This window comes from Mycetomoellerius zeteki, unplaced genomic scaffold (assembly GCF_001594055.1).
Source record: "Mycetomoellerius zeteki isolate Tzet28-1 unplaced genomic scaffold, Tzet1.0 scaffold128, whole genome shotgun sequence".
Taxonomy (NCBI): Eukaryota; Metazoa; Arthropoda; class Insecta; order Hymenoptera; family Formicidae; genus Mycetomoellerius; species Mycetomoellerius zeteki.
The window spans coordinates 60,286-76,287 of record NW_017256212.1 but is presented as its reverse complement, the minus strand read 5'-3'; the positions used below and the strand labels follow the sequence as shown (position 1 = coordinate 76,287).

Here is a 16,002-nt window from a genome sequence, read left to right as displayed (position 1 = left end):
GCAGTGGGGAGAGCGGAGGAAAAACGAGCTATAGGAAGGGAGAGAGATTGAAGGAAAAGGATAGGGTAGCGGGGGCGGTAGAGCGCCGGGGGTGGCAAAAAGAAGGAACGTAGAAATAGAATGAAGCAGGAAGGACGACGGAAAAGGGCTGCTAGACAGATAGAAAGAGAAGGGTACGAGGGTGTGACTCCGATAGCCGATCTCAGGCCTATGCCCCCTACCTCCTTTACCTTGAGCCTCAGTATGCGATGATACTTACTTCAAGGCCACCAAGAGAGCAACGTGGTACCATGCATGCAACGCGGTGACTGCGCTAGGCATCATTCGAGTACTTGAGTACGAGTACTCGGGTATTCGAATGTATGGAGTAAATCGGGAGAGAAGAAGGAGAGTCCTCTGACGAAATCAGGATCGATCTTCTCTTGGCGCAATTTTAACCAAGATTTAATTATAGATTTATTTAGCGTTAAAAGTTGATGAACTCCGGCGAATAAAACTTGAAGAGAGCGAATAAGGTATATTTTTTTATAATTGATTAATCTTTAACGAACTCCAATTTAGAGAAATTTAATTCCAGGCCCTGATTTCGTGAGGATATAGAGGGATATGTAACGCAACTTTGTTGGAACGATCCATAATGTTGGCATAACTTTTTCAAACTGATGAATAAACTAAGATCTCTCACGGTTCACCGTCTCCGATTTTCGGGACGTACGCGAAATACTCGTCCAATTCGCGAAATATCATCTTTCGCATTCCCATTCGCGCGCGGTTAGTATAATATTTCAGTCTCGCGAAAGGCGCCGGTTCGAATGGCGCGGCCAAGATCCATCGATTGCCTAACCAAACTTAACGCGATAGGAGTGACCGCTCTCGCGTGACAAATAGATCGCCACGTGGTTCGGGTCATCCCTCGCGCCCCTCGTCTCCCCCGCGTCTATCCCTGCTTTGCCCTGTCCCCCCGGTCGCCTATCTCCGTCTTTTTCTCGCGGTCCGCTCCTCCCTTTCTCCCTTCGCGACATTCCCACGAGCTATAAATTCATGCGCCTACACACAGGTGGCACCGCTCTTTTGCCAAGTGCATACAGACGGACTCCCTTTGGAGATAGCGAATGCGTCTAAACGCGCGGGAGAGACCTGGTGGGGGAAACGACGAGTGCTTATCGTATGCAAACGGGAGTCGGCAACGTGCGCGCGACGACGACGGTAAAAAGCGGCTATTCCGCGGACGAGGCAGATATCGGCACTCTCATTCAGCAATAAGTACCCTCGCGAGATGGTCCTCGCGCTAGACGACGATCTGTCGTCTTCGCTCCTTCACCTGCGCCGAGAACAACGTTGCACGCGAATGCTGTTTCTTCCCAATTGATCATTATTCCAATTTTTTTAAATTTATTTAAAAGCGACTCTCACAGGAATACCATCGAAATCTTTGACGAATAAAATTTTGATTTTAGATGACAGAGACCGGTATTCATAGTCTGTACTTACTTCAAGATCATCTTAAGTACCGTCTTAAGATGCTAACACTGCTCTGTGATTGGCTCATGGCATCTTGAAACTGTATTTTATGGTCTTAAATAGATATAAGCTAAATATCAGATCCGACTATGAATATCGGCTTCTGATTGTACTTAGGACAGTCTTAAATATAAGAATCGCGCGACTATGAATACCGGCCTACGAATTCAATGGCATGTATTCGTCTTATCTTGAGAAGTCGAAAGATTTCTGTAGTATGTGTATACTAGATAACGTTATAAACTGAACTTACCGGATACTGCACATATCTAAAATTCGCCAAAAATATTACTACCTATTTATTTTAGATATTTCCGGCACGTTTATGGTAGCTTTCATCCGATATCGCCTCCCTCCTCCGGATATCGAAAACTACCATTCAAATTCTGTATCGCAAGCAGAGTACATATGTAAAATCTCATTCTATCATTCCTTTCATTTTTTTTCCTTTTTACGCTGTTCCAGTCTACAACTGAGAGCGACTCACAAGTTGCCGGGGCCCTTCGCAACGCACGCGACTCGCGTTTTATTGCGTGCGAAAGGCCAACCACGTGCGATGAGTCGCGCGCTCTCGTGCAGGTGGCAGCACGCCGCGATACACCTTTCGCGTACACATAGAACGCGTCGACGTCACGCGCGGCTATGTCCTCGCTCGCGCGAAAGCGCCTCGCCTCGCCTCGTCTTGCCTTACTTCTCCTTGTCTCGCTTCGCCTCGTCTCGCCCCCGCCTCGCTTCGCCTCGCCTGCGCCTCCCCTCCGCCTCGCCACGCCTCGCCTCGCCTCCTCTCGCCTCATCTCGCCTCGTCTCGCCCCCGCCTCGCTTCGCCTCGCCTGCGCCTCCCCTCCGCCTCGCCACGCCTCGCCTCGCCTCCTCTCGCCTCATCTCGCCTCGTCTCGCCCCCGCCTCGCTTCGCCTCGCCTGCGCCTCCCCTCCGCCTCGCCACGCCTCGCCTCGCCTCCTCTCGCCTCATCTCGCCTCGTCTCGCCCCCGCCTCGCTTCGCCTCGCCTGCGCCTCCCCTCCGCCTCGCCACGCCTCGCCTCGCCTCACCTCGCCTCACCTCACCTCGCCTCGCCTCATCTCGCCTCATCTCGCCTCGTCTCGCCTCGCCTCGCTTCGCGGCCGTGCCGCGTCGTGCACGCAAGCAACGTGTTTTTGCGGCGTGCGCGCTTCTTCGCGGCGGCCTTCCTTCCCCCTTTTCGCGCACACGCGTGTACATATTTCTTCGTCAACTTAATCGCGCCGACTCGTGGCTTCCTTCTACCGCGTTTTTTTTTTTTGCGCGACCGTGTACCGTATGCGTATCTCACCGGGATCGATATTATTCAGAGTATTTTTGTTCATTTTAATACTTCTTTTAGCGCGCCAAGTACGTTTTGGCATCGATTCCCGCACAGGTGCGGTACCGAAGGTCTGCTGCTATTGGCTAGATAGATTGAAGGAAGTGAGATATCGATTCGAAATATATATCGAAAACAAGAGTATCGAAGATTCGACGATATCGAATTATCGCGAGTCCATGTAACGCTCGGGAAGGTGACGGTACCAGAAGCAATATCTTAGCGCAGGAGCTTTCAGTCGAGTAAAAGGCAATTACGCAATCGAACTTCTCTCTTTGGTCAGTAAATATTCATGATGTAAAACGCAACGTTCGGATAAAATATGATTTTCTTTCTATAAAAGAATGAAGAGAATTCGTGAATTTATTGTGAAACATTTTTCGTTTTCCCCTAACGTCGACAGATCTCTCTACATTTCGCGTTTCATCGACCGACTGCAGTTCAACGTTAACGTTTGGCAACATTGTGTCTAACATCGAGGCGCAATGCTCGCGAACGATCGCGCGATTTCTCAGTGCTGTGACGCACTCACCAGCACCGTCCTCGTGAACGAGGTACGCTTCAGCGTAGCCAGCGATCGACGCGCTACGCCGTCACCGTCGCGGCTCCGCTCGCTCGCTCGATAGCACCGAGGGTTGATAGTCCGCATTGATCCTGCGGGAAAGCTTGGGTATCGCGAGGCTAGGTCGTCGCCGCTGCCGCCGTCGCCACCGCCGTCGCCGTTTGTCGATCGCAACCGAGATCGCCATTCCTCGCTCGAGTATAATTTTATACTCGGTTGCGAAGAATCCCGTTTCGAATTAGAACGGAGCGATTCTCTATCTCGTCCCGACGAAGGTTCGATCGTTGAAACGATACAGTCGCCTCCTCGAACTGTTGCTGATTCCACCCTAAGATTCACGCGATATACGATTCTGTTTTTAGTAGATTCAACATAAAAAAGTAAACCGCATATTTAAGAATTTAGGTAATTTTTTATTGTCTATAGATTTTCAGAAAAAATCAATCGAAGATTATGTTAAGTCATTAAAAAATATTACAATTGTTATAATTATATTATAATCGTAATTATAATCACGAGTAATTAGTGTTAATATTTTTCGCTCATATAGATTTCAACAAAATTTCAACTTGTAATTATATTTATTGTAATTGTTATAATTGAATATAAATACATTGTTCTTATAATGCATTGTTCAAGATGAATGCGATGTAAATATAATTTTTTGATTTAGAAAGATTTTTGGAAAAAATTTAAGCATTTTTTTCTCTCTTTGCTTCTCATTGAACTCTTTGACATTTCATCTAATTTTCTCTTCTCCCGTGAAAACACATCGATCGCAAATATGGTATAGGGTGCAACGAACATCACAACTTTTGGCGGCCAAATTACAATTTGCATCACACGGATTACAAGTTTATCAACAGGATAGGTTACGTTAAGCAGGATATATATAAGCCATAGGCCACAAGCTCGCGTAGATCGCGCTTCTTTTTTCTGTTACGTATAGTCTCGACTTATTTTAGAGATGCGTCATCCGGTAAGCACGATTCAACGATGGTGTGTAACGTCGTCTACAACGAATGCAAAACGGTATGTTTGGGTGGATTAGAGCGTGTATCTCGGTCTGGGGTATTTAAATTTGAACGACCGACGGCACTGGGTACCGGAAACGGCGAATATTAATACGTATTCCCTCGAACAGCTATTGACAGCAGACTGACGATGCGACGAGGTACTACAATAATAAATTAACAAGATAACTGAATGTATGACAAATGTAATTATTTTAAAAATTAATGTATGAGTAATCGCTCGCGCGCTCTCTCTCTCTCTCTCTCTCTCTCTCTCTCTCTCTCTCTCTCTCTCTCTCTCTCTCTCTCTCGACATATCTTCTGTGGAAAGAATCCAAAGCTATTAGTTGATAGTATCGAATAGTACGATAAGCTCTAGTTTAGTTTCAACCACTCGTCGACGCGTTACTCGGGTGTCGCCTCACCCTCCTCTTTTTATTCCATAGTCGCGATGACGATTCAATCGCGTGAGCGCTACCTCGCGATCGCGGATAATCCGATCGCGGCCATTTATCTAACCCCGTCTGTTGCTGAAGAAGATCGTATCGCCAAACTTGGTGCGGCAATCGCTAGAGCCCTAATCATTAGGATCATTATAGAGGATGTATCAATTCACGAAAGAGCATCGACATTAAGTGTCCTCGGAAATTTTCAGGCTGGAAAAGCGTATCTGTCGCTCAACATTTATTATCATGAAAATAGTACTGTCTGCTCAAAGGGATGATTTCTATACCGCGGGTATATAATTTGACGTTACATTATTCGATCGTAATAAGATTCTCTTGAATCACGAAAGTATTCCATAATAAAAGATCTCGATCGCCCTTGTCTATTGCCCGAGTACACGAGTATCCATGGATTTTAGATATTCGCGCTAACGAAAATTGATTGCGCGCGGACCAGCGAAGTTTTAATATATCGCCTCTCTCTCGCGCGCGCGAGTGCCAGCCGTTATTTTCAACGACCTCCTCCGAAAAGTATCGAGGTGGAGCGAGGGCGAGAGAGAGAGAGAGAGAGAGAGAGAGAGAGAGAGAGAGAGAGAGAGAAAGCGAATGAGAGAGAAAGAGAGAGATGGAAGGAGAGCGCAAAAAAGGGAAAGAAAGAGAGAGGATCCCATCAGGGCGCTACGGCGCGGAGGAGTCAGTGTCCTTTAAGTAAGTTAGGCGCCTGCGCGAATCGACGCTGGAAATTCTCGACCGGTGGTGGTCCTGCGGCCATGTGGTGGCGGTGGTAGGGCGTATCGGTGGGTGCCGTATCGCGAGTGCGAGGGTGGAAAACGTATCTGTATGTGGTCCGCGTAGGTGCGCGCTCGCGAGCGCGGATCGGCCGGGTGGAGGGTTAATAGGACGTTGGCGCCACGACGGCGGCTCCGGGAAGCGCGGCCACGTGCGCCCGCTATCGAACGGCCGCCATCCCCCGATCCACCCTACCCACCCTCAGCCCCGTCATTCCCCCGTGTCACCTACCGCCACCCCTTTGGCCCTCTTCCCACCCTCATCCCCAGCCGCCTCGCTTCATCTCACCCTCCTTTCCCCGTTTATTCCCGCACCCGGCATGGCGCGCGCGCGCATACACACACACACACACATACACATACACATACACATGCATTTCCATCACACCGGCGCTACTACCACCACCGTCGTCACTATCACTACCACTACCACCACCACGCCCCTAACCCTTATACACGCCGCGCTAAACTATGGCGCGTATATAGGTACGTATCGTTATGTATATCTACGTACATGGACGTGGCGTATATACGCGGCGCGGTGCTCTCGTATACTCGCGACTCTCCCGTACACAGCTGTACTCAGAATGAGCTGGATATATCGCGCGCGCGAGAGAAGTCGCTGAACACGAGGTATACAGTTTATGCCATTACCGACGCCCCGCCGAATTTCGGGGCTCTCTCCGAGCGGCGACACACGTAACGCGCGCAGCCTCTCGGAGAGACGATCGGCCGCTTCGTTTCGACGACGGTGACGAACGTTTCGTCTCGTGCGCGCGTTACGTCAATTTTCATTTAGCGACATTTTCGTTCGGTCATCGAACGCGCGTAAACTCGAATGGCGATTCGTTTGCCCGCGGATATAATTATTCAGCGACATTTTCCATTCTTAGATTTCGAACGACAAATGCACGATAGACAGATTACGTGCATGGAAACGGGTAAATTTTATGGAAAAGGGATCGTTGTAAACTTTACGCAGTCGATATAAACTTTGCTTAAAATATTAATGAAGAGTATACCGCAATATCTTAGACTTAACCCTTGACTATTATAATAAGACTTGATTAACATAAGATAATGTAACTATGGATGAATGGCTTCTAATAATATAGTTAAGTTTTGGATCGTTTTTAGATCGCATATGCTTTAGTTGAATTAAATTTTAGTTTAAACATTCGCTTTTCGAATAATTTAAATTCTCTCTCAATAATTTCTACCCTGAACTTTTGACGGTATACGCATCGCATATGAAATACCAATTCCTGTCAATTATATTATTGAAACTGTAATAAAGAGTAGGGTTACAATATTTTTTTCAATATTCCACAAAGCATCCGAGTGGATAAGAGAATTCACTGCAGCAGTTGTCATTGTCACGTAATTATCTTGGGATGGGATGAGTTGTATTCGAAGGTATCACGGCATGTTTCATTCACGTTGTACATACTGTTTCGTTGAGGCACAATGGTCGTAATGGTCGTAATGGTCATAATGGTCGCACAATAAAGTATGCGCGTCTTTATTCAGACGCTATTGCATTAACTCGAAAACGTAAACGTAGACGCGAGAAATTCAAGTGTTGGTCCCGAGAAAGGTGTGCCGAGAGCATTCGACGTTTCCAGTTCTCCACAAAACGAAACACGGGCGCAGCATCTTCTTCATCAAGCGAGAGAGATAGTCATATATTTGAGCAAGTGCACGCCGTCGTCTGACAAAACCTTCGCTCGTTCATTGGTTCCGACTTTGGCCCATGGCTTAATACGATTCACATAGTTCGACTCGACAATGTTCCCTCAGCGATAAATACGTATGTCGAGTTAGTTCGAGTGAACTAGCGGAAAGGAAATAATCCTTCGAAATTGGGGCTTCCTTAATTAGGGAGTACAACGTGAAAATGTTATTTCGAGTAGTCATCCTGGATAATAAAACTATCTATTTTTTTTTTTATCTAACTATTCAAGTCTTATTAAATCTCTATGATGTCATCTTTTCTTTCGAGAGATTAATATTCTCATGAGAGAAGGATATAAAATTCAACATCTGTTGATGCTTCATTTTCAAGCCTGACTCTTATAAGGGTCGTTCACGAAAGCTCTGACTTTAAAGGGACATTTACTGACCTCTGTCTTTACAGAGTATGTGTCCACTGACGACATCCACTATTAAAAGTTGTTCTCGCAGAATAAAGTTCTCTCTCGACCGAATACCCATCAATAATTACTCGCATTCATGTGTCCGCTAACTCGTAACTGTCGCTCTCTCGGGGGACAAAACTCTCGAGTGTGCGCCGAGCCGAAGAACAACACGGAAGCGTAACCGCGAGAATAAGCTTGCGATCTCTGCATTCGCGAGCACGTCATGTAACTCGTTATACGAAAAGCTCACTTTATTTTTTTCCCCGCGCGTCAACGGTGAACGTGTATCGTCAACTCTCTCGTTTGCTCGCTAGGATGAAATGGAAAGAGATAGAGTCAACGAGAAGATGAAGAAGGATGCGTATACGTTGAGTGAAAGAAATGAAGATGCGTGATTGCAAGGGGTGGATATCGCAGGGAGGATGCAAGAGCTTAACAGGAGAGTGACGAAGGGGTTACACGAGAGAGAACGCCTACAGTCGGCTGAAACTGCCAACTAACGAGTAACAATCCCGCGGTTATTTGCTTAATGGCGCTTACTGTTGTTGGTCTCCGCGGTAGCTAGAGGTGGCCGTCTCTAATTGCCAACACGAACCTCGAACCGGTAATAATAATTACCCGTTGGATAGCCGCGTTACGTTACGTCGGGTTTTCTAGACGAGAATCCACCGGTCTTTCCTGCCTAAATATGTCCGCGGGGGATAGGAAGAGAAATGTCCCGATGATCAAAGTGTATCTATCTGATAGTTTCATCTTTCAGAAGAGTAATTGCCGATAAAATGATACAGAGATTTTTAGATCTAATGATTGTTTAATTTAATAGATGTAGTCATTATCATCATACAAGCACCCGTAGACTGGTACAGAGTTCGTGCTTGCGCGAAGTTTTGGTGAACTATATTTAGTAATGTTGAATCTAGAATCTGGAAAAGTATGTTATAACTTGTCTTATTATCTTTCTAACATAATATATTGAGAATAAAAAGTTAGAACCTTCTATCTTTACTTTGCCACGACGACGTTGTTACGTAATAGTAATTCAGACTTTAATGAGTTCATTTTTATGTATTAAATGAAATGATGTTCAATAACGTTGATTAAATTCCGGACGCTATATCATGGTGGAATCATATGAAAACTTTTAACGTAATATTACTAGCGGTGGTACAGAATTTATTTCTAACGTTCCCTTAAAATAACCGCCAACGCGAAATGGAACACGGTCTACCTCCCTCCGCGCGTGTACGTCCGAGGAAAAACGTTTCAGTAATAACGCGTTCATTAGAATTCCAAGAAAATATCACGCGCGGTTCTGATATAACACTAATATAAAAGGTCAGGTTTAATGGACCCCTAAACCTAAGGGTGCCCGAAGGGTAGAGCTGAAGCACGACATTTCGGAATCAGTTACTTTTCACGTAATAGGTATATCTTTCTCGTTTTTCTATGTTTTTGTGCCGCGCGAAATTATTTTCGCTAGGTAGACGTTCATCATCGCGCCGGCACGAATTTGCAAATTTTCCATAGCTGCTCTTCAACGGGATTCGTTTTGCCCCGGTTCTACTACGGGCGTAAGCGACTTTTCCCATACACCTGCGCATTTACCACCGCGCACTTCCCCATCCTCCCGTCCCACCTCCGCTTCCAACTACTCCCTTCTCTTGCTTCTCCACGCCTCCGTATAGTCTCTCGCCGACCTATCTCCTCGCTACGGCAATTTCAAAAAAGTGCATTTTTCAAAAAACCATAAGACTAAACTTCTCCTAACTGTACTCCTCCTCGGACGAGATGGAGAAAATCTATACGGTAGATGGAAACTGGGCGCGGAGCGTTCTACGGTCCGATTCAGGGAACGTCATTTTCTTACAAATCGCTAAATGTCTACTGGCTGATAATACTAATTTTTTTTTTAATAATTTCAAATTTTCAGCTACACATCCAATTTTCTATTATTGTCAGTTGAAAACGTATGATAACAATTGGTGGAGCCAAAGCATAGAATCTTTTATTTTCACGATGGTAAATGATTTACATTCGACTCGAATGAGTCGCGTCGAGTTTTCGGACTGACGCTTTACGTCCTGATCGTGTAATTTCGCTTCGCAAGAGAAAATTCTGTTCGCTCGCCCGCTCATCCTACTCGGCAAAAGCTTTCGACGATAGTGTATGGAGCAGCCTGTACGCAGAAGCGCGTGTAGTGGGGAGCGTGGGCGAGCGGGAGGTCGCGCGGCGAGGGGAGAAACAACGCGGTGCGCGCACTGTGTTCGCTGCTGGCAAGCGAGCGACGGTCGCGGAGCGACGAACGGGAGGGAGCGCGATAGCGGGAGAAGGACGTCGAGCCCGTAGTCGGACAAGGAGGGAAGGTATTACTCGTGCATGGGGCGTTACCACGGAAACCCCTATTCGTTCTCCATCCCTTCGCTCGCGCTCGTCAAGCAACGCGAGAGAACGAGGGAACGAGAAAGGGGGGCCGGAGAGGGAGACGGTGACAGAAATAGAGAGACCGAAAGGACGACCGACAGAGAAAAAGGACGAAGCGCGCGCGAGAGAGAGGGAAGCCAGTTGGTCGCACCAGTCGGTCGGAGAAGGAGCGAACGAGGGAATGGGAAAGCGACAGAGAGAGAGAGAGAGAGAGGGAAGGAAAGAACGAACGATGGGCTCGACGGTGGATGGGAGCGAGAGAAACGGCAACGTGATATCGAGAGGGGAGTGGGTGATGAACAGAGCGAGCGAGAACAGAGCGGAGAGCGAGAGAGCGCGTGCTAGAGGAAGATAGCCGGCAAATGCGGAGCCGCCAGTGCAATCAACCCGTTGCCCACTCGCGAGGGTAAAACTATCCCGAAGTCAGACGAGGATACGTATATTGCGGAGGGAGTCTCGCGTACGTCACTGTATATATGTATCTATAATATATATATTATATATATATGTATATATAAAATATATATATTTTATACTTATATATATAAAATATATATGTATATATACACATATAAATTGTATATACACATATTTATATGTATATGTATACGTATACGTGGGACGTCGAGTAAGTAGGAGATGTAGAGGGAGGGAATGAGCGCGCAGAGCGAGATAGAGACAGAGGATAAAAGAGAAACGGGTGCCCGGAGTGGAAAAAAGACCAGGCAAAATTACAAGATTAGATGCCTGCTACCTGTAACGAGACTCTACCGATAAAGCAGCGCACTGCGTTAAAGATCTCGAGGCCATCATTCACGCGTACTTTTTTAATTCGATCCGCGCTCCCAACCGCGGCAACGATCCTCGATGAACGCTGTCGACTCGCAAAACGCGAATATATATATATATATATATATGCTCTCGAAATATAGATATTAAGATTCCACTCTGAGAGATAAATTTCCGTAAATTATTCGCCTTGTAGTAGCAACAAACGGTAGAGGGATGGAAGAGGAAAACAGGGTCATCGTCCACTGTCCGCGTTAAACCCATTTCGGTGTCGTAATTGTGAAAACTTTGTTCCTCCTGTAGCATTACAAAACTCGCATTTTACATAACACGCTGTATACAGGAGAATATCATCGACATTTCTCTCGCACGGTACCTATCGCGAGCCACGTTCGAGTGGATGAAAAACCCGAAGTGACTTTACAGAAAAAAAATTGCCCTCCGATAGATCTTTACGGAATCGGACAAATTTTCCTTTCCTAGAAATAATCGACATCCTTGTATTTACGATTGAGACAGAAACTTGAATTAAAGCTATTGCTTTTGCAATGTTCCGCGATACATCTAATAATTTTAAATCAAATAACATTCCAAGACAATAATATTCCATATCTTTATATTTTCTGGATTTTATTTTGATATCAAACCATAAAATTGAAATAATAATATTATAATAAAATGAACTTCTATTATCTTAAGAAATAAAAATTTTTGATATTATAATATCAATTTCGTAAAGTCGCTTCCGTTGATGTCGATGCTATAATAATCGAAGATAGAAATTTCGAATTGATCAAAAAAGATGAAGAAAGAAATTAGATCATTCCAGGATGATCGATAGTCGTACTTTTACATAATCTAAAATTTTACCTCATCCCGACAATTATGCACAAGAATTGATACGCGTCAAAGTTTTTCCTGATTTATGCCCCTATTCCGTCAAACGCGGCTCGTACGTAACATATATGGATACGATGTTAAACTCATGCGCGAGGGTGTCGAAGCTTTCGTTCTTCGTGGCTGTTGTTGGTAAGGCGCACAGTTGCTCTATTCTCTTGAAACCAGTTTTCCTCCACATGACCGTCGGAGAAGGGCAGACAGAGAGAACGAGAAGGAGAGAAGGAGAAAAAGAGATACTAAGAGAGACCGAGAAAGAGATAGAAATAAGCGCGCGAAGAGAGAGAGAGAGAGAGAGATACACACGCTCGCATGTGTGTATGCCCGCATACACGCACGCACACACATTCCCGGTGCGACCGTAAGTGCGTGCGTACACATACGTAGGACGTATACAGACGCTTCTCGCTACATACACGTCGGCTAAACTAGAAAGTTGCTCCGACCGACGTCGCGTCGGTCGAAGAAACGCTGCTCGAGCTAGAGCTACCTTTCGAATTTCAACCGCGAATATTTTCTACATATAAAACGCCGCTCGCCGCGTTATACCGCGCCGGACATGCGCGTCCCGGCGAACTGCAAAATTCGATCGACGCGCGCGCGCCGCACTCGATTCTCTCTCTTGCCGGCCGTGCGGCACTAGCCCACGTATAAAACAACGCGCGGGCGATCGAACGCAGCGTTTTCGAAAGCCCCCCGTGTTATCCGTTCCGTCCGCGTTTAGCTCTCTCGCGAGCGCGCGGCAGCGAGAGCTCGCCACGGATCGGTAGGTGCGATCGATCGAGCGTATATTTGGTCGGAAGCCAAACGATGCGCCGCCACACATACACACATCGCGTATACATAATATACCATTGCTACACGTTACACGCCGTATATAATGTACGAAGGGTTCAGTTACGCTTTAATATTTTATATCGCGCTGCCTCGTCTAAAAGCGTTACGATTGTAATTGAAGTCGAAGCTTGACTTTTACGCGTAACGAAATTGTAAATTTGTTTCTACTGGGGAGTAGCATTTATAAATGCTCTCTGTCTTTATTTCAAAATCTTTCCCCCATACAAATGAACGCCGTGACTCGCGGCGAATATCAGTATTAATGGTATCTCCGTTTTGTTTTTTTTTTCTTTCTCATGCCATTTCCGTAAACTAGAATCTTACACTGTAGGGGTACGCATCGCGCACCACGGTACATTCCTGACGGATTAAGAGGAAGCGCGCGAATCTACCACCTTAGTTGCATCGTCGTAACCTGGTCGCACGGCAACCCTCGGTACTTGCCGAGTAGAAAGTCTGCCGGTAGAAATATTTCGTTCTGGCGGCTTCCCGCCGAGGCGAGGCGAGGAGAGGCACGGCGAGGCGGGACGAGGCAAGACGAGCTGAAGCAAGCTGAGGCGAGGTGAGGTGAGACGAAGCGAGGTGAGGCGAGGCGAGGCCTCGGAGCGTGGGTATCAGCACGGAACCGAGTCTACAACGCATTAGCGCGGCGTTGTCACGTTTCGAGCTTCTCTCTCTCTCTCTCTCTCTCTCGTTCTCTCTTTTTCTTCTTTACCGCCTCTCTCCGTCTCTCCTTGGCCGCCCGTTCCTTTCCCTCCCGCGCCGTTCTCCTCCCCGACGCCTCGCGCTTAGCAGACCGACTCGTTCTTTCTCTCGACGCTTCTCGCCGCCGCGTTGCGCCGCGCCGCGCGACGTTGCTGACTCGACTGGCGGGAAAACTGGCTCTTCAAACGGATTTTCCCGCGACAGGCACACGGCTCAAACGTTTCTCGGCCTAACTCTATCCTGCCGCTTTTGTGTGCCGCTCGCGGCCTGGCTATCGGTATTACAGGCATTTGACGAGCATTATCGACCGTCATTAACTTCGCGCTAGGCGCACCGTATCGAGTTACTTTGATTTTTTAATGATGATTAATTACTTGGATTGTGTCTGAGGATTACATTTTCTCGAAAAATGTTCCACACACTGACAAACAATAGCAACAGCAATGACCGCATTCGCGGAGAAAGCGATAGACTCATTCGTTGCACGGCATGTTTATTCTCGTTAAAGATGAATTTATAAATCGTTATATATAAATATAACAATTTATATTAATAAATCGTTATACATACGTATATATTATAATTTTACATATATATATATATATATAATTTTATATTGTAACTTGTAGTAACAAAAAATCAGAACATACATCAGAAAGATCTATCCATTATTTATTATATTATGATTGTAATATTTAACATAAATTTTTTTATAATATATTAATTTAAATATTAAATTAATTAAATTGATTAAATAATTTGGAAATCCTTTTTCTGATTTCAGCATAAAACTAATGAAAGGGAAGATGTTTTGGGCCTAAAGGTAAGCGAATTTCGCAACATAATTATGTAAATTTTTATATTTATTAAAATATATGAATCTTACATTTTTTTATTTTCATTAAATTTATAAGTTTCGCTCTGAAATTTATTAATAAACGCTTTTGCGAATAAAATTGAAAAAAAAGTGTGCAGTAATGGATTTGGGACATTCCAATAAAAGACCATGTCTATTGTATTGTCTTTTGTGTCACGCGTGACGCCGGTAGCCCTGAATGTGCGCGGCAAATGGAAAGCTAATGACCGGAAACAAGAGTACATCAGGCCGGTCGATTTGTAGTGAATTTTCCAAATATATCGCGAGATATTTCCACTTCCCCCTGTAATTTTAAAGTGCAATTTAGAAGGACTTGTTCTTCGCATTTTCATCTACCACACAATCATTTTTGTTTGGTTCCATATTGAGAGCGATAATTTTAACTATGGGCACGATTATCCATTGATCACAGGAATTGATCGCATCAATTGTTCGATTATGATAATTAAAGCGAAATAATTAGTATGCAACAAATTTTTTTTTGTATTTTGCATTTTTCTCAAAATTATTAAGTTTTCGTCGATACCAACCAATTAAATTATGATTAACGTTGAAACAGAATTATATCTTTCTATGTAAAATACTTTTAAACAATGACATTAAGCCACTATATTATAGCAACATAATATTTTATTTCCGAGAGATGGACTTTATCTTGAAAGCATATACGAAGCATAACGTGTTTAGGAAAAACGAACTTCGAGTCTGTTGCGCTTTCTAAGCTCGATTCTCATCTTCAAGATGCCCCGAACGTCCGACTGGCGTCCTATGACTTTGAAAATAGAAAGTCACTTTGAAAATAGGCTCCGAAATATGCGTGCCTGGTGAACCTTCCCATCGTCTCAGCTAAGAAGAAGAAGAAGAAGAAGAAGAAGAAAGAGAAGAGAGGAAGGAACCGAAGAGAGAGAGAGAGAGAGAGAGAAAAAGAGAGAAGGAAAATCATGATGGAGAAGACGAGGAGGACGCGAGAGGGTAGACGCGGTTTTAGACTACGGACTCGGCGCGTCGGCGTCGGGTTAAAAATAACAGTAACAGCAGCAGAGCCGGTCCTCGTCGTCGTCGTCGTCGTCGTCGTCGTCGTCTACATCGTCCACGTCGCGTTTACCGCTGCTGCTGCCACCGCGTTTATGCTGCTGTTGTTACCGCTCTCTGGCTCGTATCTTCCTCCGCTGAGCTGGACGACGATATCGATGACGCTACCACGTCGTTGCGACATAGCCTTGAGCGCGGCTGTGCGTCGCATCGAAGAAGTCTAGGAGCCATACCATTTCGACTTTTTTTCTCCCACAAGAATTTTAATGTCTTATACATCGAGATGTTGGATTTCTACGTCCACTTCTACGTGCTGCGGCGAAGTTTTTTATCTGCATGCTTAGCGAACGCGCATTATAATCATTTCGGGCGGAGTTTCCTGGTCGCTGCAGCGTGTTCGTCAGGACGAATTTATAAATCACGTTGACGAATTGTCACGTTCCCGTTCCGCGAAACTTTCGCGCCGGTAAAACATCGGACAAATTTGTCCGGTCGTGCCCGTGCTTTTTGCAAAACAGAAATTATTTAGCTTCTCTCCATGAGTTGATGTATTTGTAGACTTTCGAGCGTAAACTTGACGAACGAGGTATATCGCAGGCTCTCTTCTATCATCGCGACAGCCGTTTGCTTGTTATTAT

At 45.4% G+C, this 16,002-nt stretch overlaps 2 protein-coding genes across 2 annotated transcripts in view; one reads left to right on the top strand and one right to left on the bottom strand.

Moving 5' to 3' along the window:
- tara (SERTA domain-containing protein 2 taranis) overlaps positions 1-16,002 on the top strand; it is a 50,458-nt gene that overhangs the window by 13,297 nt on the left and 21,159 nt on the right. The window contains exon 2 of the mRNA XM_018461814.1: positions 14,240-14,278. Coding sequence (XP_018317316.1) covers positions 14,240-14,278 — 39 coding nt within the window. The remainder of the gene's footprint in view (positions 1-14,239; positions 14,279-16,002) is intronic.
- Positions 14,985-15,976, bottom strand: LOC108731467 (nucleophosmin-like). The gene is given in 2 exon segments (XM_018461815.1): positions 14,985-15,459; positions 15,462-15,976. Coding segments are annotated over 2 exon segments (225 nt in total). The 5' UTR covers positions 15,576-15,976; the 3' UTR covers positions 14,985-15,348.